This window comes from Aulostomus chinensis, chromosome 7 (assembly GCF_037954235.1).
Source record: "Aulostomus chinensis isolate RoL2024-O1b breed Wild chromosome 7, RoL_Achi_v1.0, whole genome shotgun sequence".
NCBI classification, from domain to species: domain Eukaryota; kingdom Metazoa; phylum Chordata; class Actinopteri; order Syngnathiformes; family Aulostomidae; genus Aulostomus; species Aulostomus chinensis.
Genome location: NC_141326.1, coordinates 25,580,808 through 25,608,654, shown reverse-complemented (window position 1 = coordinate 25,608,654; position 27,847 = coordinate 25,580,808). Strand labels below are relative to the sequence as shown.

General features: G+C 39.2%; 1 protein-coding gene across 4 annotated transcripts; it reads right to left on the bottom strand.

Annotated features, from left to right (window-relative positions):
• Window positions 1–45: 45 nt before the first annotated feature.
• On the bottom strand, window positions 46–26,679 carry mfge8b (milk fat globule EGF and factor V/VIII domain containing b). 4 transcript variants are annotated; one of them, XM_086209540.1, is made up of 11 exons: window positions 26,401–26,679; window positions 15,783–15,905; window positions 15,346–15,477; window positions 14,518–14,550; window positions 8,963–9,076; window positions 8,364–8,545; window positions 7,589–7,744; window positions 6,755–6,899; window positions 4,294–4,496; window positions 4,050–4,205; window positions 46–3,517 (listed from the first exon to the last, which is right to left on the bottom strand). In XM_086209540.1, exons 1-11 carry the CDS (start codon window positions 26,471–26,473, stop codon window positions 3,374–3,376), a joined length of 1,461 nt encoding a protein of 486 aa, XP_086065666.1. In that variant the 5' UTR covers window positions 26,474–26,679; the 3' UTR covers window positions 46–3,373. The 4 variants fall into 4 exon arrangements, with proteins under 4 accessions (XP_086065666.1, XP_086065667.1, XP_086065668.1 ...); XM_086209541.1 differs by having other exon boundaries at window positions 4,294–4,478; window positions 26,401–26,676; XM_086209542.1 differs by lacking the exon at window positions 14,518–14,550 and having other exon boundaries at window positions 26,401–26,677.
• Between the last annotated feature and the right edge of the window lie 1,168 nt (window positions 26,680–27,847).

Genomic DNA, 27,847 nt, shown 5'->3' with positions numbered 1-27,847 from the left:
TCGGTTCAAGCTGTCTGCAGACAATTACAAATGAATTTTTGTCTTTTTATTTATTTATTTATTTATGATTCACCTTAAAGATACAAAGGCCAAAAAAAGGAATCTTCTTAGAAACACATAACTTGAATAATAATAATAATAATCATAAAAAAAAGCTTTAAATCCAGTCAAAATTATATGAGGTTGACAGTCAGTATAGCAGAAATGTACTCATAATACCATAAAAACACATCAATTTCTTTTTTGACCAATCATAGAAAACAGCTGGGAAATAAGCTATCAAACAAGCAAGAAATTATCAACGAATTCAAACTGGTTCAACTTAAACTGAGCGTCACTAGTCAATAAAATGCATGCAGACTTGGATAACAAAAGGTGACTTCTTGTGGGAACGTCTGCAACAATAAATATTGTACAGTGTTTGACACCAACATTTATCCTCGACCTCTCAGTGGCACTGCTTTCCCCTCATACATTTTTAAAGATCTTGCCCGTACTCTGAATTAATATTCATTGTTATCAAAACTAACAGAGCATAATATTGCACAAGCCCATAATTCATAATTCATGGGGTGGAAAGGTTTAGAATACTGTGACGGGGCGGCGGATGTGAATGATGTGGTGGGTTGTGTCACATGTCCGGTGCAACCGTAACAATCTGTTTTAATTTGGTTTCTCTCTTCCAGTCTTATCAGCAGGGCTTCAGATTTGAACTGGAGGCAGAATTTTGGACCCCTAAAAGATGGTCGGCAGCAAATAATAACATCTACTGGTAAACAGATCCCGGTACATGTTTTATATTTGCATGTCATCCATGAAATCTGAGCAACCAATAACCAGCCAACACTTTGAAACTCAGCTTAATCTAACAAAAGAACTGAACTGCAAGTCTGTTTTCATTACGCTGACATCTACACGTATGAACACTCTAGGTTTACTGCTTGTTCTTCAATGCACAATACTGTTTCTTCTTCTTCTTCTTTTTTTTTGGTTTTAAAATGGTCATACAAATACAAACATCAAAGTGCCATAAAAAGTGGAACTGGGTGAACACAACTAGAAGCACGGTCAAGTGAGTTAGTAACATCTTGCAGCATGTATGAATGGGTTCAGTAGCATTAACTGTACATTAGGAGCAGATCTGCTATGACCTGAGACGATAACTGTTAGCTTTAATCATGCAGCCTCTACACTACTGTTAATCTTTGTTTCTGATGCTAGCCGCTATCATTATATTCTTATTCATTAATACTGTCACTCTGGCAAAAAAAACTTGGGATGCAGATATTGATAGCTGTCCGCTATTTCACGATTCCTGAAAGGAACACATCAACCCTTTGGGGAAAACGTGTATTTGCAATCCTCCACAGAGCCAGACAATAAAACTGACTCCCTCTGAGTGTGTATAAGGCGCTGAGACCGACAGAGACCAGCTGACCACTAGTTAGCTTAGCACAGCAGCGGGTGGGAAGGTTTTAGCATACCTCGCGGCCGTGATTACGGCACTCGCTCTTCCGGTTGTCCACGTTTATTTTGCTTGGCAGAGGTTACAATTGAGCTTTTGAGGTGCTGCGACAGTTTCTCAAGTAAATAAATCCGATTATATGGCTGATTCTTCAACCACAACATTTCGAAATTTGAAACTTTTTATTTCATCGTGAATTTTTTGCACAACCTGGTTTTATTAGAGCAGGGAAAAACTGTCTTGGAGTAATGTGCATCTGATGACCTTTGACAGATGCTAACCTGCTACCAGTCAATGTGCTAAGCTCGGCACCTCTAGAGAGGTTGGCAAATAAGTATTTTTTTCCAAAAAGTTGTGTTGCTGTTAGTGTCTGGAGCTTCAGAGAATCACAAGACCATTTTCAAAACATGGTTTTCTTCCATCCATACTCACTGTACTTAAAAAAAAAGCCTGCAAAAAAACAAAACAAAAAAATCAACAGCTTTCTTGCAAAAACTGTAACTTTTCCCTTTTGTTTGAATGCAATCCCTCACTAAATGTGAAGAAAAATCTACTGTAGCAGCCAATAAAAAGAATCACTAATAAGTTAACACACAGCCGCTAATTTGGTTTCAACAAGTGGAATAAGTTGTTCTATTGTTGGCTAAATATGTTTCAGCAGATGACAACAGCAAATATAAATTATGTTAAGCAATTACATGCATCTTTTCTCTGCAATTCCCCAATGATATCTTGTTTAATGAGAGTGTCCCCACATCTGTTTGGCCACTTAACTGGTTGATTATGACAGTTCATTATTATTTATATTACACGATGAGAGAGATTTAATGCATCCGATTGTGTTGTCATGTTTTGTTCAGTGTATTTTTAATCTGGAAACCAAAACAATGTGAGCTGATGTTTGTTTGCGAAAGCTGAGAATGTGTTGGCATAAAGAGTATCTGGGACCTTGAGCTGCTGTGGCCAAAATCACCTCTGGGAATTAGATACAAATGTATGACTACATGGTACAGTTTCGCGAAAGGTGTGTGTCTGTAATTGGCTGCTACAGAGATGATGTAAGTTGGACTGAGGTGAGTACGATGTTAAAACCTTGGATATTGTTCTCTTAAAGCCTGCATGTAGGAATAATGAGCTGATGATTTCTCTGGTCCAAACCACTGCAGGAAAGTACTAAAATTACTGCACAACGTGGTGGGACACCTTCAGCCTCTGACTTTAGTTATTTTTTTCCTTAACAAACCACAAAACTGCCACAAAATTGCTTGTAAATTATTGTTTAAGCTTTGTTGTGAATAAATATCAAATACAGATTCACTTTTTCATAAACAAATAATAACAGCCTAAAGTATCCATGTACCCGCTAATGATGAGGATGGCATTATAGGTCGTGTGAAAGCGGTTTCGTGGAGCTTATGTACATCACCAGCCATGGGTCTCGGAGGTTTAATTTTCCATGTAGAGCTGATCTGGGATCAGAGTCCAGGCAGCACTAACTGATACAGCAGCAAAAGCTATTGCCCCTGACCTCTGACACAGGGATTAGGGAGGAGATCTGACTCCAGCTCTGCCAGTGAGAACAGAAGCTACACTGCCTGTTTTTTTTCTCTCCTTGAAGCGGTCAAACATCTGGTCCAGGTGGAAAAGATGAGTGATCTGCTCAGGAAAGTAGGAACGGCATGAGCTCAACTCAAGCGGAGCCCTGGTAACAGTGGTTAGGGGTAACGCCTTCCACCTCTAACCAGCCAGGGTCAGGATGGTGGCGTGCTACTCTAGTGTTTGCTGCCCCCACGGGCTGAGAGCAAGGCAGTGCAGGCGTGGCTCAGGAAGAAGGGAGGGATGGTGGAAAGAGATAAAGGGAAAGGGGCGGAGGTAGAGAAGGGGGGGGGGGGTGGATCCAGGGCATCACTACTCATCACAGCCCAGAAGTTCCACTCGCAGGGTGATGCGCTCATGCCACTCCCATGGCAAAACACGGACATATCGGGCGTAGAACGATGGCTCAAAGATATTCTTTTTGTGCACGTTGTTGTCACTGTTGCCAGGGAAGATCTGAAGAGAGGAGAGCAGCAAATTATAACAAAATACTTTGACACTGGCTATCGTATAATCTCAATGATGTAATCTTCCTTCTATTGGTCTGTTCCCTTCACATAATAATGTTTCGGTATCCGAGTCCTGAAAACATAGTTTCTTTACTAATTTCTTAAGAGTGAGGAGCTAGTTACTATGATTGAAGTTGTGAGAGTTTCCATTAATTAGTGTTTCACTCATGCCCTCTTCTTCGCGAGAAGGCAGTGCTCTGTTGGGAAAACTTGGATTTCATGTTCAATCATCACATTGTTATTGTGATTTTTCAATGCTGCAGAGAAATGTTCGGGAAATACTTGAATCCAAGCTCTAAAAGTCTTTAAAAAGACATTTTTGTCAGCAGCTTGTTCACATTAAGTACATCATTTTATACTTGTTTTTTTTTTTAAATGCAACTTTTCAGACCACATTTCATCAGAGGTATAAATCCACCTTTATTTATATTTTGTTAAATTATAAATCTGAGAAGGTTTCTAGGCCCTGCTGCACTGACCTTGTCTGTCTTTGTAGTCTCATCCTTAACTATGGTCCAGTATTGTCCGTCATCACTGTAGGCCACTTTGAAGGCTGTGACAAACTGAACAGCACCAAAGTCTTTGGCCCCCTGTGTGATGATTCCTGTAATCTTTTTGGGAGATTGAAGGTCCACCTGAGTAGGTGAGAAAAAGCTTTGTTTAAATGCACAGCAGTGGAGAAACTGGAAAACAAAAATGTGCAGTCATGTCTTCTTCTCCAACCTGCAGCCACTCAGATCTGTTGTTGGTGGCAGCTGTCCAGGCGTTGGTCTTGCCCTGTTTGTCCAGTCGGGCGTAGTGAGGGTGCCAGGTAAATGCCTCGATGCCCCAGGTGCGGAAAGTGCTAGATGCCGTGATCTGGCGGTCTGACACCAATCGTGACTTCATGCCCATTGGCTCTGAACAACCTGAAGCGTTTGAATACACTGTGAAGATGAGACCAGACCAAGAGCAAAAGGAAGAGAAAAAAGACCAGAATGGAAAGAGAGAGAAAAGGTATGATGGACAAAGGATGGGCAGATAGAGATGCAGGCCAGCGAGTGATGAGAAGCAGCGAATGTAGTTTGTGGCAGCTTTATGGAGTATGGAGTTAATCTGAAGCCAAGGACGTGCAGATTTGAGATGGCATGAACCCTACCTATGACTTTACACGGTGACAATGGACAAGTTTGCACTAAATCCTATTAGTCTCTATCAAGATTTCACATTATTTCATATCCTTTCAGAAAAGATGTGAAAAGACTGTCAATCATTAATTTGTGACAGCCACAAAGTAATCAATAAAGGTTGCAGAACACATTATAATTACAAGAGTGAGTGGAGCAGCTGAGCATGCATGTCAGAGCAACAGAAGGGTAAAAGTCTCATGAAAACCTTTCAGGACTTCTAATGCACTCAAAGCGTCCAGCACCCCAACTCTTTCATTCATATTCACAATCTCCTTGGATTTACTCGGCTGAATTAAGACAACCACAGCCAATTAAATCAGACAAAGACAGAGCATTGCTTTCTTCCTCATTATACTACAATCATAGCCTGATATTGTACAGCTACTGCTTCCTTTTTTTAATTGGCTTCAGTGTAGAATTATGAGATGGTCTTCTGTCGCCCAGTTCTTTCAGTCCAGTTCTTCCTTTTGTTGTAATATTTCGACTGGTTACCCACAAGCTACTTGCTCTCAGTACATATTCACAGACATAATGAACTACTGAAGTGGATGAAAGGTAGAAAAGTTAAATTACACTTTTTTTTAGTAAAGAGTAAGTCTAGGATGCTTGCTATCTCAAATTCCAAAAATCTGATTTAATGATCCATGAGAACCCAGTAATATATTATAAAGATAGCATCTCATGTCAAGGAAACAAGTCAAATTCAAAATTTTGCATTTAGCCATGTTTCCATATATCAGAAACAATGTCACTGCAATTGAAAGAGGACTGAGCTGAACTCTCAACCAACACATGTAAGTGGCATTCACATGCACAAAATGACAAAGTGGTAAAAAACAAAACAACAACAACAACAACAAAAATACAGCAGCCATGCAGGAACTATGAAGCATGGATGAAGAGGGAAGAGCAAACACTGATATGTTGAGTAGTGAGCCAAGCATCAGGCAATGTAAAGAGACAGTGAGCTCTAAAGACCCACACTGATAAACGTTAACAGCAAGAGGAGCAGAGAGAAGACTAGAAAGAACCAAGTATTACATTTGCCTGCTGAGGCAACAATTGCAGATGATGAAAAGAAATGGGCTTCTTTGATTACAAATGTCTGAACCATAAGCAGCTGATGTACCATATGTTGCAGATGTTACCAAAGTAAAATCAGATCATATGGGTTTGGATCAATTCTGACATGTTGGATGTAAGTTACTTCCCATTCTGGGAACAATTTTCCCCACCTGGTGTTTGAATTACAAATGTGAAACGCTTGTTTCAGTCAATTACAAATGTCACTAAATAAAAATATAATAGCAACACCTTTTTTTAAAAACACTTACTTTTAACTTATTTAAGTTATACCTCAGATCTTATGTCTCCAAGGTTGTGCCCATGTAATCCTCCTATTTGCACCAGCGTGAAATATCAAGACACTATCAAAAAGATAAAAAGCCATGTACACTAGTCTTCTCCATGATGGGTTCACAAAAAGGCCACTGAAAATCCTCCAGGTTTGTTAGCGATGACAATGCTACAAGGGCTCTTTCACATGGAAGACACATTCTCTTTTGTTTCCAACTTGATCGTGTATATGGTGGGAAGTGTATATGCCATCCTTGTTCTCCAGCGGCCTCCCTCTTCACCAGACACGTCCTATTTTGATGATCTTGGGGAGATTGTTGACCATGGGATAAACCAGTGCAGAAATATCCCTGATACTACCTTTGACCTCTGCATCGTGCTTGTCAAGGAATGGGACTACATTCCACAAGCATCAATCAATCATCCCTTTTGAGAGCATACCAACTTACTAAATGGAAATGGTGGGAAATTTGAAACACTGACTTCCTCCATCTCTAACTAGGGAAACTTAGCTGGGTTTTTGTCAGATTTAGTTGATTTCATGTTTCTGTATTATAATGTTATACAGATTTATCATAATAAGTGCATTTAATAAATATAAATCTTAGGTGTTTTGGTAAGTGTACATGCAAAAACAGGTGTGTTCTGAGTCAATTTACCATTGAGCTCACAGCCCACCAGCTCCAGGCGTAGAGTGCAGGACTTGCGACACACTACTGGGATAATGCGGATGTACTGAGCAATGATAGGGGGATCAAACAGGTTTGTCTTGGTGCCGTCATTATCTACGTTCCCCACAAATACCTATGAGAAGCAGGAAGACAGATAACAACATTGTCAAATATAATTATTATAATTATAATTATAATTTATTTTCTTTACAAATAAATCTGTAAGTAGTACTGCAAGTTCTGATGCAGTCAAATCAAAACAAGAAAATATTTTCTGGAAAATGAATCTTCAGTCTTTAACTTTTTCAAGTTAAGATTAATCATTAAATCCTCTCATTTATAGACCAAAACATTTCACAAAATATCACCTTTCCTTTCAAAATATTTAAATGAGCATGAGTTATTTGTCTGGGGATTTTTTGTCTGTCTTATGTTGTTTTACATTACAATGCAATACAGTGTGTAATGGTTCGTGAAGAGATGCTACTGCACCCTCTAGTGGTTTACTTCAGCCACATGAAAATATGGTGTGTGTGTGTGTGTGTGTGTGTGGGTATGTGTGTGTGTGCGCGTCTGACTGACCTCCCACTATTCATGTTGATTTGTTTTTGTTTTTTTGTTTTGCTAAATCTTGCAGTTGAGTCAAAGAATAATAGATGCCCTTATAGATAAGGGTCAAATTAACACACTTTTTTATAGCTGAGCTACAACTCTGAATTGTTAATAATACCATGTATTATAATAACAATGAGAAAATGAATCAGTAGTCCTAAAGACTATAGTGCTTATAGCTTCATGGCTATTCATACTGTGTCTACCCACATGGTCCTTCCTCTGTCCATCAGGTCTGTACATGGTGTACGTCTTGCCATCCAGACTGGAAGCCACTTTAAAGGCCTTGATGAATTCAGCAGTTCCTATACGACTGGCACCCTGTGTCACAATACCTGTAAAGTGCATCTTCCTCTGCATGTTGACCTAGAAATTTAGAAAAAGAAGCCACAAGGGTAAGTTATGTTTCTTTCTAAAACAAATTTCAACTGTTCTCTTGATCTGAAAGGTCATGTGTTGCAAATAAATGTGAGGAAATTTCAATTTTTCAAAATACTATAAAAACACCATATGTTAAAAAGACTACTCTGAGGAACTGGCTTCCAGTGTGTGAAATTTATGAATATGACAAACTCAAATGTTTATTCCAAATGTTGAACTGCATTACTTTTAACCCTACTATAACAAGCCACATAATGAATTAAAAGATTTAAGATACCTGCAGAACCCGAAACATCTCTGAACATAAACCCTCTCTAAACCTTGATATCTGTTGTCACTGCATCCAAGAAGAAATTTTTCAGTCACCACTTTGACAAGACACAGCACAGGAGGGTAAACACAGAAGTAATTCATAAAATGTGTATGGGTCCTCTTTTATTTCGTACATCACAGCTATTCCAGTGAGCCAGCAGACAAAATGAAAGAGGGCCATAAACTATTTTATTATTTGCCTTTATGCTGAAATCACATGTTAAACTGCTTTGGCAAAAATGACCTACTTTACATTTCTCCATTGCACGGCTAATGTAATAACCCATCTCACTTCTATCCACGGGTTCCTGTCATGTGCAGCTGCGCTCCAGGCATTGACCAGTCCCTTATGGTGGAGGCGGGCGAGCTCAGGTCCCCAGCGCTGCAGCCCTAGCAAGCTATAGCGAACTGATGAGGCTGAGATCTGGGACTCAGCAATGCCTCCTCCCTCCATGCCGAGTAGAGAAATACAGCCTATGGAGGAGATGTTATTGTTAGTTGAAACTGACATCCAAGTAAGCCAGATGGCCCTGATGCAAATTTGGTACAATAACCTTGCAGACATATGGCTTTTGGATGCGTAGTATGATTTTCCACAACAAATCTTGCATTTTTATGATTTATTTCTAATTCAACCTGAAATTCAGTGACTGTACATGAATTAAATATTTTATTAAGGCTCTAGAGCCATCATATAAGAACCTTCAGTTGCAATGTTACACAAGCAATAGCACTACGGCTGGGTATCATTTCAGGGCTATGATACTCAATACCCAATTTTAAATATCATTTAGCTTACCAATACCTGGCCCTAAATACTACCTGCTTCCCCTGAACTAATTGATCAAATGACTATGGCCCTCGCCTTTTGTGTTGAATATTCACACTTACGCAGTTGGCAGCGTTTGCCGACGTAAGGGGATGGACAGTGGCACTTAAAATCTCCTTCCAGGTCCCTGCAGGTGCCACCGTTCTCACATGGTTGGGCAGCACAGTCATTCACATCTAGAGAAACAAACCACATCATTATGATGATCAGTCAAACATTAACAGCTGCTGGTCAACTGTTACTTACCAGCCTGACAGCAGATGATAGAGGAGGTGTGAGAGAATAACATGTCATGCTTGAGGGTCAGTGTTTAATTTTTCATCAACTGAGGTTAGTTGAAGCCATGCAAACATGACTGGAGCTGTAGCAGAGAGAAGGTCAAGCCAGCTTGTGTTTTACCATGAATTTGAGATCATTGACCCTATAGTGGAGAATATGAATAAAGATGAATCTATGTAGTCTTGATTAAAAAAATCTGGCACTGAAGAACTGGGAGATCTTAAGGTTAGGATATCCATTGCATCCTTAAATATGAAGACGAACCTTGTGGAAACATCGAGCACACAAATTATGCTTCTGTGGAGTCAATTCCTGAACGTTACAGTGGCAGTCCATTTAAATGATTCAGGAATCACAAGTATCATCTAAAAGGAATGTTTAAATTCTCTGTAATTCTTAATATCGTCTCTTGATGGCGCCCTCACCAAGACAGTCCAGCTCATAGCCAGAAGCAGATGAGTTAGGGGGAGGAAAACAGATCAACATCATGAAACAAGGGTAAACTTAAAGAGTTCTCTCAACCACAAGAACAGCCAGTCTGGCAATTCCAGTTTTGACCACAACACACAAGAACAAGGCATAAAATTATATGGTTGTGTAGATGTCAGCACCCCAAGGGGAATTTCAGTCAGTGTCTGAGGTTTGATTTCCCTGGTGGTTCCTCTTGAAGAAAAAGCACCTAAACAATCCATAAACACCACTGCTGTGTTTCTTCCAGACAAACACACACAGCTGTGTCTTCCCACCCATATGTTGCTTCCATGAATAACGTCATGTCCAAACTTTCATACATAAAGTGGGAATGTGTGGATTTAGAGATGTGTATCCAGAAACTGTAAATACCAAAGTCAACAAGCATGAGACTTCCAGCTTTAAGAGCTTCTTAACACAATACAGGCCATTTCTAGCAGCACCAGCATATTATAAACATCAGACTGTCTACACACTTTGTAAGCTCTTTGGTCAATACACTGTCATAGATTAAGTAGGCAGCTAGCAGCTCCCTGTCTGTATCCAAATATACGTGTCATATGAGGGTCGCTTCAAGTATTAAGAATTTATTATTTAAATCATGTGCAATTTAATCTGTTTTCAAGTATTTTAAATGAAGAGAAGAGAAACAGTAAAGCTGTAGCTAATTATGAGAATGGAAATGTATTGGGCTTAGTCACATGTAGTTTGTGACCAAATATAGCTGCTGGCGTCACTGACCAGAGGGTAACACAAAAATTTTCTTCAGAGCTAAATTAAAATCAGACAGCTGCGTGACTTAAAAGATTCATATTTAATATGTAATATTTGAGTCAGATTCTCCCATGTAAGACTGATGGAAACTCTGGTTGAGTCCCGACACGTGTCAGCTAGTGGCCCTCTAAACAGTAAGAGGATTGGGCACTAGGAGGACCACACGGCTCGGTCAGCTTCAGGCTCCAATCCATTTATCTGACAACCAGAGGAAGGGTCAGTAGTGGGAGGAGCCTCAGGAGCACACACACATCCTTGAGACAGGTAGAAGAACAACTGTGTGCACAAATAGTCTAGCTTATTGGTTTGTTAATAACTGGGGTTAAGCATGCCTGAAATGGAAGCAGTTTTCTGAGTAATGGCATATGGACTTTGTAACTTAAATATCAGCAAAAAACATTGATATCTTATCATGTGTTATTTCATTTGCTATCAGCATATATGCATACTTTTTTGCGGGATATATACAAGATAGACCAGCCCTTCATGGGCAGAATCCAACAAACCCTATACAAGGGAAGCAGTACAACAATATTTAGTGCATCAATATTCGTCTCAACAGGAAGTGGAAATCAATACAAATGTCATGTGGCCTTGTTTGAAACCTGACCCTGATCGAGGAAAAGCCAAGGTCAGCTGGCAGTGCCAGTGGTGATCAGTAAAGCTTACAGTCTACAGAATGTGTGCTGCAACCTGCAGGTTTTGGGCATAAATTCAAAAGGTATGAACCTATGGGGCCTCAGTCAATAAGGGACTCAAACTGGCTTTTAAAATTCAATCGTCAGCCATTTTTTTAGGGTTGGAAAACAATTCCTCCAAAAAACAACAGCACCTATCTGGAGACCATGGGGGCAGACATCTTAAAATAAAAGTACTTTCAGCCAGAGACTCATACCCCTATGTTGCACCACTGAGCGCCACAGGAAATCATTCCTGCCGGTGGCAATCAAACTATTTAATTCCTCCCTCTAAGATGCAGGCCTTCTCATGGAGTTGTTTTTCTCTGTAAAAATCGTGCAATAAAACAAATATCTTATTCACTAGTGTAAAAATGTAAATATGTACAAAGATACCTCCTTATCTTCTTGATTTTCTATTTTGATCTTTATTATATATTGTTTGTATTACTATTTCTAAGATTGTGTTTCAAGTCTATTAAGCTTACTTTATCTATATCTTCGATAGGTTACTTCCTCCTTATTTATCCTTACTGTGAAATGGAGCACTGCAATCCAACAATTTCATTTAAGGGATTTATAAAGGATTTCTGATTCCGATTCTGATCTTAATCTCTGCCTCCACAAATGACAGGAATGACTTCATGATCTCTGTAGCAAGGCGTTAGTGTTAGATTCAGCCAATTTAACTGCAGCTAGGTCCTACTGTCTTTTTTGACATTTCGTCACAAAACAAGATAATCGTGAAACAGAATGCAACACAGTAAGCACTCTCTTTTACTCATAATCAATGAAAGCCAAAACTCTAAATGAAAATAAAATTTGACAAATTGCTCATCCCTTTTTTGTGTGCGTATGTGCTGTGAAGTTAAGCGAGTGTATCATGTGGTACAGTGTGAGTGTTGTGTTTTCTCTCTATAACAGCTGAACTGGAAAGCATATCAAGCCAATTGCGTTGTTGAACCATTGCCAGCGCACAGTTGAGGTTCACAATCGTTCACACAAATTGTTGTGGCAGCAGGAAGAAGCAGGTGCAGGCGAGCTTTGAATGCTTGCTAAAACCCCTACACATAAACGCAAAAAAAAAGAGCCTAAGAATCCGTTCAAACTTTTAAACTGATTTAAGTTTCTCTGTTTAAAAAAAAAAAAAAAAAGACAGACAACTAATTGAACTCTCTTAGTGTGTGCATGCATGTAGCCTTTGCTGGTGGGATGAGCCAACAGCGTAATGTCACAGCAATCTGGATTGACTCATAAAAAAGTTGGTGTTGTGAAACCTTGGGCATACTTAGAAGGATGATACATACAAAAGACCCTCCAAGCATTATTCTTGAACAAAGTCACACAATATTTTGTGTATCAGATTTGACCAATGATTCTTTACATACATGTTTTTATGTCCTGTGTCAACTGAAGGTCTAGTTATGACTCACTCCCGATTCACTGTCCCTGGGCCAAAGTCAGAAAGATAAACAAGACAGACACATCTTTTTCTTCACAGCAAGCTAAATCTGCTCACTAGATGAATAAAACTACAGACAGAGGTGCACACTCACATACATCTGTTCGCAACTTGAAGAGAACAACTACTTTAATCTGTTGTGAAAATCTGGGATTTCAAGGCTGTAGGCAAGGAGGGAAAAAATACTCTCTTTCTTCCCTGAGTTTCCATCTATTCTTTGGCCCAGAGTGAACATGGCCACTTCTCTCTACTTCTATGACCCCCCCCCCCCCCCCCAGGTTACTAACGCTTCTTCTCTGTCATCCATAACAGCTTTTAGGCCAATTTGACAGGACAGTTAGAAGTGCTGCAGTCAGGCCTGGATAGTGAGTATGACATTGTCAGGAGGGCAGACTTAATTCACTGTTTCCGCCTCCACGTTCACTTTTTCGCCCGGCAACAGCAGCAGCGCTGACGTTGTGAGCGCTCAGCGTGGACTGCCACTTTCTGTTGGCTAGACTTGCACAAGGGATAAACCACATGTGTGTATGTGTATGCTAAAGACTCTGTAAATGAGACCACGAGCTGTGTGCGTGGTTGTTCATGTAGGATGTGCAGCACACCTGTGATTGAGCTTACTCCAGTAAAGGTTATTTTTGCTACCTTGGTGATTTTCACAAGAATAGCACTTCTTTAAAATGAAATGAATTCAGTGTAATACATTTCTATTAGATAATGTTTATAAACTAACTTATCCATTGTTGTATCCATCCCTAGAAAAGAGCCTGAGAAGGAGGAGATGTGGAAATTTTAAAACTGGTTCTATTCCACATCTTTGGTGTTTTGTTTTCCCTTTATTTTTGAGTTTTTTTTTCTATATGTAGTGATTTTTGTGGGGACAGGATTTTCTATAACATCTGGCTCCCATTTGCCAACCCCAAAATGCGCATTTGGTGGTTGTCTGATAAAAACCACTTCAACCTCCAGTCACAGGCTACGATGCATCTAGACAGTTGACAGGAGGTTGGACTGTAGTCATATTTCTGACTTCAATCAACTGGATTCAATTGATTCCTACTCAAAATTTTCACAAAATGCATTACCACATGTTTAGTGTGTGAGAGAATGCTATCTAAATGTTAAACTACACTAGGCCTCCCTGGGTTCACCGCAGGCATTGTTTTTTATGGTCTGTCTCATTCTGTTTCACACAGACCAGGATTTTGAAGCCCTGAAGCTCAGTCCGTGCCCACACACAAACACAAATAAAACAGCACTTAAACTGTCACAACACAATCAGCTGCTGTGAAGGAAAAGGGGCCTTGGTGACCCAGAAGAAGGATTCTCATAAAGCCACAAAGTCAAATGAGACATTTCCCCATTTCATAAAAATTCCTGTTCTGCAGAGTTCTTATTCTAGCAGTTAACTTAATAGCACATGCCAAGGACAAGTGAATGTATGGATTTTCAGGAGTTGCGATTTGCTGGTCTCAGGGGTTGAGGCAAACATCACACAAACATAACTTGGCAGTTAACAGCAATTTAAAGTCATACTGGATTCAAGAACTGATTATAAGACAACAGGAAACCACTTAACTGGCTCAGAGTCTATAAAGAATCTATACAGTTTCACTAATGTTTGAGGCATTTACAAATCATTTTGATGTGACAAGATGTCTTACTGTCAGGTTAGATGAACTGGGAAAGACTTTTTGTGGTGAATCTATGACATGATCTCACCCTCGCTGTCGCTACTGGCCTTGACTCAGGAACAAAGAGAAATAGCGCTGTACTCAGCAGTTCCCCGTCAGAGAGTCTATGTGTGTGTTTTTTGGATTCTCAGTTTCTGCATGCAGCCAAGAGAGCAGAGTTCATCTCGATTCAAGAAGGAAAAGAGACCACTGTCTAAGACACACACACACACACACACACACACACACACAATTCTTTCTTCAAGTCTCCTTTCTACTGTTACCTTTTTTCGAACTTATATCTGCCCCTTGGACACCTAGGATAAAAAGGCATATATGATCAAACACAATATACACTTTGGGCTTTTCCTTCAAGTCCCACTTGATTCCTGCTAAATTAGTTCTTTGTGCACACGTGTCCACTGTTATTGCACCGCCTTCTCATGCAAACAGTAGCCATCTGTCTCTGTGTGCATGGTTGGAGGCATTTGGAAGAGAACAGCACATGTTCCCACCATCGCTTCTCTCTCTCGGGCTAACCCTGAATGAACCGACCTGGTCTGAGGAACGTGTGAATGAAGCTCCCGTGAGGATGACAGCTGTTTGCAAACACTCATGTCAGCTGTCTCAATGTTAGTGTGTCAGGTTAAATAGATAAACAAGGCCCCACCAATCATTTGTACAGGAATGAATAACTACACTTAGTGGGTAACAGTTACTGCCAAATCAGCAACACCAACTTTTAATTTGGTGTTTTCCCTTCGTGTAAAGTGGTATAAAGAGGAATGGTTGCTATAGATACAAAAATGTAGCCCCGTTCGCTCAAAATGATCAAGACAGCTGAAATGCAACACAAACATTGACTGTTATATAGTGAAATTACATTGTTTTGTTGCTCTGAGAGATGGCCATGTAATTTAATATTTTGCAATGCTTTCAATATTCATTCTCAGTCAACCTTGACCTCCGTAGCCCCAATGGTAAAATTAGAAACATACAAAAACACAGAACAGCTGTCCATAAATTGCTATATAAATCTGCATATGAATGCTCATTCAATCATCATAAATACTGTTACTGATAAAGTAACTTGAAAAGGAGGACAAACTTACTGTTCTGGCAGTGCACTCCATCAAATCCCGGCTGACACTTGCAGACATAGTCGCTGAAGACGTCACCTCGGCGGGATTGACCAGTCACCTCGCAGATAGCATCATTCTTGCATGGATTGGGGTTGCAAAGACCTTTTGGATGGGAAGAAAGTGACAAGATAAGTTCATAAATCTATAGCCTTAGATTTTTTTCTCTTGCCACAAAAAGAGTTAGAGTTGACCCTTTCTCAGCTTTTAGGTCAGCATTTGTGTAAACTTTATTCATGTGCCTCTTTTGGTTAAGTTAGATTTTACAGCTCAATTTTCTGAACTGATCACAATTAATTTGCCAAAGGTGATATATGAAAATGCCTATCATAACAAAAACAACAATAATAATAACAATAACAATAATATAGATGAATTTGTGATTAATTACTGGCTGAGGCAAAGCTTACCTGTCTCAGTCTCATTGCACATTTCTCCAGAGAAACCATCAGGACAAATACATATGAATGGAGTTCCTGCCCCCGTCACACAGGTTCCACCATTACTGCACACGTTCACCTCACAGAAATCACCTGCAGAGGGAGAGAGAGAGGGCGGAGAGTGAAAAAGTGACTCCAACAGCATGTTTGACCAGAGGGAAAACAACTGCTACTCCCACTGAATCAGCTCAATCAGCTTTTATATTATGGCTGAGTCCACTCGGATTTGGCTGTTCAATACAGTCGTTTGGCTGAAAAAAAAAAAAAAATCAATAAAACACAGTCACATTTGATAGAAGGCTTGCATTTCTCACTCTCTGAATAAGAGGAAATAAAAGCCATGCCACTTTTTTCTGGGTAGGTACAACTCTCTATTTTCCAACCCTATTTTATAATGAAATGAAAAGAAGCACTCTTATTGACAGCCACAATCACAGCAAACTCAGGAAAACAAAGCGTTTCAGCAGACACTACGGCACATGTGAAAGACGTGACATACGCAGGTAGTACGTCACGTGACCAAACATGAAATTGTCAGCCAACTGCAGCTCCACACACCCATCTGCTATAAATCATAATGTTCAACTATGTGACCCAACCAAACTATGGATCAACAGCAGGTTGCACAGTTATGACTGCAATACGGGCACCACTTATATGCAAGCTTCAGTTCTCGATCCATGTTTTAAAAAATTATTTTTTTATGTGCAATGCCACGTGTTGTGTGAAATAGTGGCAAATCTGGTGCAGAGAAGTTAAGAAAGCTTCTCAACTTGAAGAATCTCAGGTGACTATGGGTTTTCTGACAGCCGATTCAAATCACCCACTTTCAAGGAGAAGCCTATCTTTCATAGGTCAATTTCTATCTCCTGCAAAAGAAATATAATGGGAATATAAGATAGTAAGCTCACACTAACCAAGAGCAGTTCTCATTTATGGTAATGTTTATTCTAATGACTTTCAAGTGAAATTTTTTTTGCGCTCAGTCAAGCAGAGAGAATCTAGGAAAAATTAAACTGAAGCATAAAATGGCATTGTGAACCCTGTTTGACACAGCTGCAGCATGCCCTCCAAAATTAAGATTCATAAATGCCTGACAGACCAGATTTACCCGTATATTATGTCCCAGGTAAAAACTAAAATATCTGATATTTCCATTCCTCTATATATGGCCTGGAAAGAAACTATCAGAGTAGTTTTGACTTTGAATTAAATTGAATTGAATGCCTTTGTCATCGCACACCTGTACATGAAATTCAAGTGCAACTCCTTGTGGTAAGAAGATCTGATAAAAAAAAATACAACACACAAAACAACAAGCAGCTTGACATAGCAACAGCAAAGTTACTACTAGATAGATTTTGCATCTACACCTGTTCCAGTTGGTCCACTTTTAGACATTTTAAGGAATAATCTGATCGTTTCCTCTATTACGTTTACCATCCATTCCCTTGACGTACTGCTGAACAAAGAAGAAATTGGCTGCTGCAGGTTGGATGTGATGTCCTGAATAGCTGACAAATCATCACTACACTAAACAACACAAACACTAGATCCTTCCACCAGCATCACTGCTGCCTGACCTGAACCTGACAATCTGGCAGCTCTCAGGGCACCAGGGAAATCCTGTCAGATAGCAGTGAGCAGGGAGAAAGAGAATGAAGAGGCGTGCAGTGGTTTTCAAAAGCCTTATGCCTGAATGAGCTATGATTTACCATCAAAGCACATTAAGTCCCAAAAATGATTTTTGTAATCTGGAAACTATATAACAATTACAATTGCAGAATGAAAAAAAATGTGACACGAGGCCATTTGAGTGCTGAGAGCAATTACTTAGTCATATTTTTAATTCTATATAGCTGCAGGACAGAACCATTTAGAAATCACCTTTCAATTATAACTTGTTTTGACACTTATGATAAAGGAGATGTAAAGCGGGAGCCTTTTTACACCCATGAAGGCAAGGAAGGCTTTTCCAAGTTCACAGTTGTCATTTATATAATCGTCAGGGAAATTGAGGTTTGACCCAAAGTGTAAAATTAGTGGTTTAAGCACCAGAGTGTCTGCAACACGGGCTAAAAATGAACCTGATTTTTTACTGTTTCAACAGGGTACCTCTTACAACCTCAGACAAAAGCAGACCCTTGGGTGTAGATAAATATTCTTTTTAGAAAGCTACAATCAGGAGGTGTCATTGGCGTTGAATTCTCAGACGCCACAAGGCCACGGCTAAAGAGGGCATTTCAGAGAGATTCATGACTTCCTGAAAGCTGCTGTGTACTCCCCATCTTTCTAATCCCCCCCCCCACACACCCTTTCTTGTTCTTCAAAAAACACTCAACATTGCAAACATACACATACACACAGCCAAAGATTGACCTGTAGCAGCACTGTGGCAGAACTAGCAAGAAACAAAACAAGAAAACAATATCATAGACATCATCCTCGGTGGACTACACTTAATAGTGCTAGTTTTTACCTCTAACAACTGGGACTCAAGTATTTATCTATTAACTATCATAGAAATGTAGATTTGATTTCCAGTGCATTAAGACTAAGCGAGGCTAAAAGCGAAAGAGATTCTTGGCTGCTTATCCACTGAACTGCACTTCCATTGGATATCTCATATTATCAGTGCTATTTCCAGTGTCAAGACCTCCAATAGCTTTCATATCTCCAGGGGCTGTTAGGCAACAGGCTTGGCTGGCACCATCAACACATGCTTATCCAAAAAGTTGCTGCCTGTTTATCTTCCGGAAGGAACAATCCTCCCTTCCTACACTGGAAGACAGATCCCTTCAAGAAAAGTTAGTGCTGCTGAGTAAGAACAAGATTGAACAAACGACCCACTAAAACTCACTAATTTGTATCATCTCAACAAAATAATTTATAATGAATCAGAATATTTATGATAAATAAAAAGAAAATTGAGACAGACCTGTCTCTGCAAATGTTGCTTGTGGTTTGCCCTGACTGAAGGCTAATTTAGATGGGAGGCTGCATGGCTTTTTAAAGTAACTTAAATTAGTGACGTATTAATCAAGCTCGTCAATCATGAGACATTGATCAAACTGCCAGAGGTGATGCCACTGCTGGTATAAAAAAAAAACAAAAAACAACTCCCAAAGTATATTTCAAAAATGATTTGCATATGAGTCATGAGATCCAAAAAAAAATACAAGCAAGGGAGTTACATTTTTTTCAATAAAATACCTCTCATCCTCTTCAGAAGAAACCAGAGATTTGTTTTACCACATCATCTTGTTGAACAGCTGAGACTCAAATTCAAAAAATATTTTCAGTGTATACATTTCATTTCTAACTGTGGTGTTCATCTACATACTTGTTAATGCATGATCTTTAGAAACTTGTAAAATTTGCATTACAGGTATGAACATTAATTTATCATCACCTTAACTGCCTCATCTAACTCAAATGTTTAAAAAAAGTTTTCATTCAAAATCTTTTTTATTGATAGCATGAAACTACCATATCAGTCTCTGTCCAGTCATTCTTTCAAGTCTTTGAACCAGTCTGCATATCTGTCAGTGAGATGCTCTACCAAGTTGTTTGTTTATTCCAGCTGCTTAGGTAACTTCTTTTACATATGGGTTTCATGGTGTCAGTGAGCTTTCCATAACTATTGGCTGTGATGCAAAACGCCATTTTCACTCAGTGCTTCTGCTTCATCTTCAAGCCATGAATAGTCGGCAACTGTGACTCATTTAGTCACCATGAAAACTGCAGTACAGACGGGACAGAGTGAAAACAGAGGCTGTGGGTGCATGCGTGCCCGCGCCCGCACACTCTACAGAAAACACAGCTCCTATTAAAGGCAATCATAATGTTTGCATATTTTTGCATCCAGAAACAATCTTCCTCAGGGCAAGAGCGCAATTCATTAGGGATACATTTTTCCCCAATACCAAAAACTCATGTGACTCTGAACTCATGAATGTTCGCTTCATATTTTTTAACACAAGCCTGTAAACATAGGTGTTAAAAGCACCCTCATACAATGCCCCACTTGACTCTAACCACAGTAACAGATTAGGAAGTTATGTGGAGTTAGGCAGGAAAAGCCATTTCCACAAGTCACTGTGCTTTTTATCACTCCTTATGAGTCATGGTCTATGCCTTTCCCATGCTGCCTTTGGCTGAGGAATGACATGCAAATACCAGACTGAAAACACAGAGCTGTTACAGCCAACACAACACAATGTTTTCACTTCCCCAAAAAAACCGACCAACAAGAGGGTGTACACAATCTGCTTAACCTTTATATATTGGGGTTTAGTAGGTAATATCATGGTATGTAGGTAGGTATCGGAAATAAATATCCTAAAAGTGGTTCATTAAAATATATATCTCTTAATTTGATCTCATAGGAGCAGCAACTTGACCTGGTTACAGCTTTGCCAAAAAATAAACCTGGCACTGCAAAGTACTGGTGAAAATATTTTCCCTCACTTCAGGCTTTCCAGTATTTCCACGAAGAACATCAAAAACAAAAGAGCAGCAACAAGTTAACTGGTTAACCAATGATATGTGTTTAAACAAACAAGTTTCTGCTCCTACTGGAGCTCAACAAAATGAAAAACCTATCATTTGTAGGTCAGTGCCATAATTAAGGATGAAGAAAAGGAGGCCATTTCAAGATATACAGAGATGTACTCTTCCAGGTTATTCAGCATGTATTGGAGAAGCAGTAACTGAGATGAAACAACTAAAATATAGCAACTTGACACCTTGACTATTGAGCTTAAAGGTGCAAGAGACAACAGTTTTTCAGAAAATTAATAATTAAAAAAAAAAACATCAAAAAATTATCGAAATGTGCAGAGGGATAATCTAAATTTATCTAGAAAAAAATTAGCGGAGAGATAATTATTTTGAAAATTATATCAGGTTAAAATACTGTACTAAAATACTGGCATTTCAACTGTGGTCTGAGCTGAAAGACCAAAAAGGGTTGAAATGCCATGTGGAGGTTCCCACTCTTCTGCTAGGCAGGTAAGCTAATGTTTGCCAAGTAACAATTGCTCAAGTTACCAACTTTAGCCTCCGACAGGTTCATGTTGTTATTGTTAAGTGTGTGACAACATCACATTATGTATCATGATGATATAGATCACATGAATTATCAGTCTTAATACCGCTATTCCAACTCTGACTATATGTTGTTAGTTATGTCAACCTGGCAACCAGAAAAAAATTAGTGTGGCAATAGTGGGTGTAACACCTACTGACCAGGAGGTGTAAATGTGGCCTGTTGCACCAAGTTTTATGCAAAAAGGGGTATTTCAGGTAGCTACAATGTTTCACAGACGGGGTGTAAATCACAAGTGTCTTCATGATGCAGTATTATTTTTGATTCTCTGAAAAACAACACATTATTTGCAGACAACATAATGTGTTATAGTACAATTTTGATTTGATTACATTCAAGGGCCTTTATGTGAGAGATGATGTATGCCTATTAATACAATCAATTGCATTAATATGATAAAATCAACTCAAAGATGACTGTAGATGTTCAGAAAAGGTAAAACGGGAATTTAAAATAAAGGAGTGCCAAAGATGGCTGACACTTAGCTTTTACATTGAGTTCATTGTTTTGTTGATCATAGAATTGATTTATCGATACCGATCAATGGATTGTTGCACTTTTGTATCAAAAAAAGTTCACAAACAATGTGCTACATTAAAAGAACACACACCATGAGCAGCCATAAAACTCTTACATTTGAATAAGTCAAGTTATCCAAAATATGACTGAAAATATGTGGAGTTACTGACGATGTATCGCTATTACCGTGCATCTATAAATATTATACATACTGAAAAAAACTCACAAAAACAAAGCTGTTACGACTTAAGATCTCCATACCTAGTGGTTGTGTAAGGGCTGTGGCTATCTCTATGTGTGGTTACGTCAGCATTATCTGTTATGTCCTGAGGCCTGAAAACAGCAAAGGCTCTGCCCTCTGCTCTGTCAAGCAAACACTGGCATGCTGGTGCATATAGCCTACCAGGCAAAGTGGGAACTCAGTGTTCTAATGAGCCAAGGAGAGAAGCATGCATCTCACAGACATACACAATCACACACACAGTCCCTGCATTGCAACTATTAGAGATGAGCAAGAAGTCCTCAGAGCTGGAGGAGGACAAATAGAAGCAAACTTGGATATGTGTGACAGGATTTTATCATAGAGCCGGATCCTTAAATAACCCCTTCCTCTTTCACACTAAGATCAGCAGGAGTCCAGCTGAAGGTGAGCTTTTGGTAATCTGCAAGTGTTACTCCAGAGTAACACAGCCATCTGCCACTGCTCAAAAAATAATGAAAAAAAAAAAACTAGGGCCAGTCGCTAAAAATACACACAAGCGTCATGCACCATCAACAAAACAAGCTTTTCTTTGAAGTACTGTAACTGAAATAGTGTCTAGCGTAGTGCCAGAAAAACACTCTAAACTGAGTGGAGCTCAAAACTGTCATTACACCAATAATACTTCTTTAACTGTATGGATACAACAACCTGCTGCATGCATTTCTTGTTTTTGGATTCGAGTGCCAGCAAGTCTTCTTTGACTCAGTGATAAAGCTCAAATGACAGTGTGTAAAATATTCAACATGGCAGATTGGAAAGTGGGCCGACAGACACTAATAAAGTGTCTGAAATTAGATGATATTCCATATTGCAATGAAACATTGATTAAGGAAGCTATTCAAAATTCAAATGGAGGAAGAAGAACCCCTCCGACCCTGAGGGAGTTGGTGGGAGTAATATAAAATGTTGAGAGGTCAAGACAGAAGCCGGGAGGGAAAAAATCTCAGGAAGCAGATGGTAAAAATATCGCATTTCTCTGACATGCAGTCACAAACTTAGCAACACAGTGCATTCTTGTTTTGTCCAATAACTAAATTATATTCACTTGACTGACTGCATGGCACAAAAAACAAAAAACCAAAAACTGCATGAGGAAATGAAACAAATCCTCTCATTTGACAATTTAGAAATAATGAGACTTTGACCTTTATGCTTGAGGCAAATCTGTTTAACATTGCAAAAACATTATATTTTTTACGATAGCTTTGGCTGAGGTCTTTAATCTCGAAGCATGTGTCTGTCATATCACAAGTATCATTCTAAAAGAAGTACTAGGGTGGTGCATGCAACAGAACATTATAGACTTATGAACCATCTTTGTTTGGTACAGATCCTAACAAAATCACATCATTTTTAATTCAATAATTTCGAATAAATATAAATAATGACACAATCATGAAAATATCTTTAACCAAACAGAGCATTGGCTTCACATATCTATGTATCATAGAATCATGATTTAACTTGTGATTTATGCCACAAACTTAAGGGTAATTTCATTTGACCTCTACTGCAAGAAGGTTCTAGAAACCAAAGTCCTCTCAATATTTCTGTGCATCTTGTTATTTTTTGTTTTAAAAGCCATCAAACCCAGAAGACACTAAGGCAAGGGAGAAGGAAATGAGGAATCCCTCTCTCTCTGTCTAAAATATATATATACTTATTTTAGTTTTTAAGTCAAATGAACCCTTTCAGCCCTACCTTATCCATGAACATCTATTACCTTGGCAACAAATTAAATTTCTTGTTAATATCTAAAAATCTGTCTGGTGTGACATATTGCAATAACTATGATACATTAGCAATTAAACTCTGTGTCACCTACAATTTAAACTAAAAGGTGTTCATCTGCCAACATCCACAAATTGTACACATTCAAGCACTCATGCCACACCACTGCCACAGCACTTGGCTATATTTAGCCCTGGTTCACTTAGCTGCCCTAAGTGGTCTTGCTGTGAGAAAAGACTGTCTTAGCCCTGACACACAACACAGTTTTCCGCTTCTCTACTCTAAGCCGCTAACGGAGATGACAAGTACGCTACAACCTGCTGAATCCAGCCTAATCAGGACACCTTTTACTTTGCACTGTTAACATTTTGCATAACACAGCTGCAACAAGTCTTGTCCTCCTCCTTGGTTGGAAGACTGGAACCATTCCATTGAGTGATGTTGTGGGTGGTTCACTGACATGTGCTGGTGGCTACATCCAGAAAAGTGACTCAACATCGCGGTAAGTGCAGCCACACCTAATCTTTGTAACTGTCCCATCCCTGTGGCTTGTGGAACAAATATGTTGTGATGTGTATTGTCATTAAACTGGAGAATGGTTAACAAAAAGGGTAAAATATGAGTATCAGTTATTCTATACATAAAGCATCTGGGAAGATTTGGCTATACTGTCTGCTGTATTAAATGTCTATAGAGCAGAGGGGGTTTCAAGCTCTTTGATGTTCTGTGACATCATAGCAGGACATCCCTGCCCATTTATGCAATTACAGTTTTTAATGTATTATTTAAAAATTAATGTATAAGCTCAGACTTCTTTGTCAAAGGCAAGGTGCCTGCTCCACTGTAGAGCAACTGGGTGGGTCTGGCCTAGTTCAGACTTACTGGCATTAAATCTAAAATCTCTGATAAACAAGTGAGTTACAAGCTTGCATTTGAATGTGTGGCGTGTACGTCAGGGTAGTACATCAACACGAAAATTTGGAAATTTATGCACACTCCTCGACAGCTTGATCAATTCTCGTATTAATTCCTGACAGTGTAGAAATAAAGTCAGTATAAAAAAGTTGTAAATGTCAACACTTAAGTTTTATTATTGGAATTACATCAAAAATGGATTAAATGAAAAATATCTAGTCATTCATTTCCACTCAATCTCCTAAACCTGCCTGTGTGGTGCTAATGTGACATAGGCTATTTATCCTTAGTAATGCTTGTGGCACTCAGTTGGGAACCGGTTGCGCTCGTGCATGAATACAAAACCAGATTCTCCTGGGTGCCAGTTGCTGCAGGGTAAACTGATGTTTCTGCATTAAGTGTCAAATACATGACATTTATGGAATTTAAGCCATTGCTGTAGATAAAAGAAGTAAGGATGTTGCTTTTAATATGGACAATTTTCATTAGGAATTGAAGCCACCCCTTGGACTGTTTCTTGTCATTTTCCATGACTCCTCCAAGTTGCAAGTTTCCAGGAGTTTGATGTCATTGTTTTCAAATCTTCCCCAACCCTAGTGCACACCACTCAAAAATTAAGTAAGGATTCAGTGACATTTAAGGCTTACATACTTGTCAGCTATATGGAGTTAATGGGGACTCTCTTAAAATGAATTATATGACAACGGATTAAAAACCAGACTGATTATTGTGAGCTTGCACCATAAACAATACATCCCAGGCAAAATTCAATCACACATTTGATTTAATATGATGCGACTTGTGCTTCTCCAAATTTTTTCCAACTAGGGATGCACAATAATATCGTCACATCATGTTATGAACAGATTCTGGTCATTATTATCCAGTACAGCGGGGTCGGTCCAGTGACCTATATTTTTATCATAGCTCTTCTTTGCTCATCAAAATATAATATGGAAACAGTATATGAATTATGTGCTTTCACAAATATTTTGGAAATAAGAAAACAAATTAAAATTTGCAAATTCAAAATGTGTCAAGTTTTACGGTTTCAAATACACGATCGCTGCTAGTGAGCATTGACCACTTAAGCTGGAAATAAATGTCAAAGGTTGAATGTGTCTGCAAAGAGAGAGAGAGAGAGAGAGAGAGAGAGAGAGAGAGAGAGAGAGAGAGAAAAGGATCTAAGTCCAAATCTTTAAAGCTTGTATGAAAAAAAATACAACTTAATATAAAGATGGAGGGACAGGGACACCAACATGTGGAAAACACTTGTGTGACATGTGATGTCTAGTATGTGAGGACAGACAGAAGGCAAGGAGAACCAGGTCAGTTTCCCTTTTGTCCATCGGCCTAAATGTGTCCGATGCATACAAACACAAACAAAGCCAAACGCCAATGGCATGAAGTAAACACTGGACAGTATAATAGACAGCCATGTGAAATGGGGCATCAAGCACAAATTGCCTTTAGGTTGGTTTTTTTCGTTGTTGTTTTTGTTTTTGTTTTTAATCCTGAAAGCAAATAAAATCTGACCATACACAGATGTTGTTGCCTTCAAATACACAAATGCTTCCCCCCGGCATATGATTATTGTTCTTATTTATTCAACAGGATGCGTGCGTGAATCGTAAAACCAGCTGGGTCTTCTTGCCTCACATCTTCCATCTAAAAGAGAGGACATCAACGTCGCTCCTCCAAATGACCGCTGCAAGTTACCGCGTTGGACGAATCGGCTGTACCGTTGTGCCAAGCAAAGATTTAGTCATCACATACCGGACACTTGCCAAACAAAAGAATACCAAAGCAACTCCACTCCACAACGGAAAATATTTCACATTTTAAAAAAAGAGAGAGAGAAAGAATGTGTGTGTGTGTGTGTGTGAGAGAGAGAGAAAGAAAGAAAGAGAGAGAGAGCGAGAGAGAGTGGGGAAAACAGACACAGAAAGTGAGGGCAACTTAACCGCCAAGCTAGCAACTTCACTAGGACAACGGCGCTCGCGAGCCGTCGGTTAACTTGGAAGTGTCAACAAAACAAAGAGACAACTCACCGTCCACTCCGAACACCAGGCAAGCTGTGAAAAGAAGTTGTAGCCACAGGAACACACGCGTCTGCTGCTTCATGTCTACCTCCTTCTGTCAGATTGCTGACTGATAAAAACAGCCGTGGGGTCGTTAGTTAAAAAGGGGGTGGGTAAAGGGGGGAAGGGGGTCTCTTCTTCGGCTCTTCTTCTTCTTCTTCAGCTCTTCACCTGGAAGTTGGTGAGACTGTGGCACGAGCTTGTTGTGAGGCTGTAAAATCCCAGGGCAGCTAGGCGTACAGCACAGCACGTGCGCACCAGCTCTCGGCCAATCAGGATCCACTCATTAGTGGTGGCCGCGCCCCCAACCCCTCACCCACCCCACCCCCACCACTTTCTGCTGTTGATGTAAAAAAAATAAAAATACCAAAAAAAAGAATAACAATGGAAATAAAAGGAAGCACAAATGTACCGACTCCTGGAGAAGACACATAAATATAACAAAACAAAACATGATACACGTCTTGGCCTAAAAAAAAAAAAAAAATAAATTCTCTCTCTACACCCACATTTTTTTCTAAAACACTTTGGATGAAATTTGACATCAAAAGCATCAAAATACCACCAGTAACGGTTTCTTAGGTTGCTGAATAAAATGTGAATGACATCTCTGAGATTGTACTTATTTATCTCCTCATATTCTGTGTATATATATATATATATATATATATATATATATAAATAATTACACAGCTCTTTCGTCTGATATCGGACAGAACTGTCAGCATGTTGGACTGAGTCTGAGTTTATTCAGGGTTTATATTAAGGGTACTCAACTGAAATATGATATTGATGTACACCGAAGGCTACAATACGTGAATATTTCACATTTCTTAACCCATAAAAACATACACCTACACCTAATCCTACAACAGCCCAAATATTTTACTTCTCTCTCAAGTAGCTGATGAAGGCATTTAAACAGGCCAATATATCTTAAGCCCATAATGTCATTTCTTTATTCAGTCTGGATGGTAACTGTCTTGTTGGCCCATTCAGCAGTTCTGGGAAAATTCCCATGATGGTTCCATGCATGAAATCCTCCTCTGAAATGCAGATTAAGGCCAATGTTTTATTGTGGTGAAGCGATCTGTGGGTGTTTCTTGAGCTGAGATCCAGCAGTGGGTCAGAGTTGATTTTTTTTTTGCTCTCAGATGGAGTGGGCGGGAGGTAAAGAAATCTTTTTAACGGGCGTAAGTCTAAGAGGAACATCTATGTTTGTCAGACTCTTTTAGAATTTTAGTCTTTCACCTCATTCTGCTTTCTTTCTGGGATTAAAACTGCTAGAGATTAACATCCAGCCCCAAATTTGGAAGAAAAAGCAGCTGAAATAAAATTGCAGTGGGATACCAGTATTTTTGCCTGGGACTTTTCTTTGTGCAGGGTTCATGGTTTCATTTCTTTCCATGTGGCTACA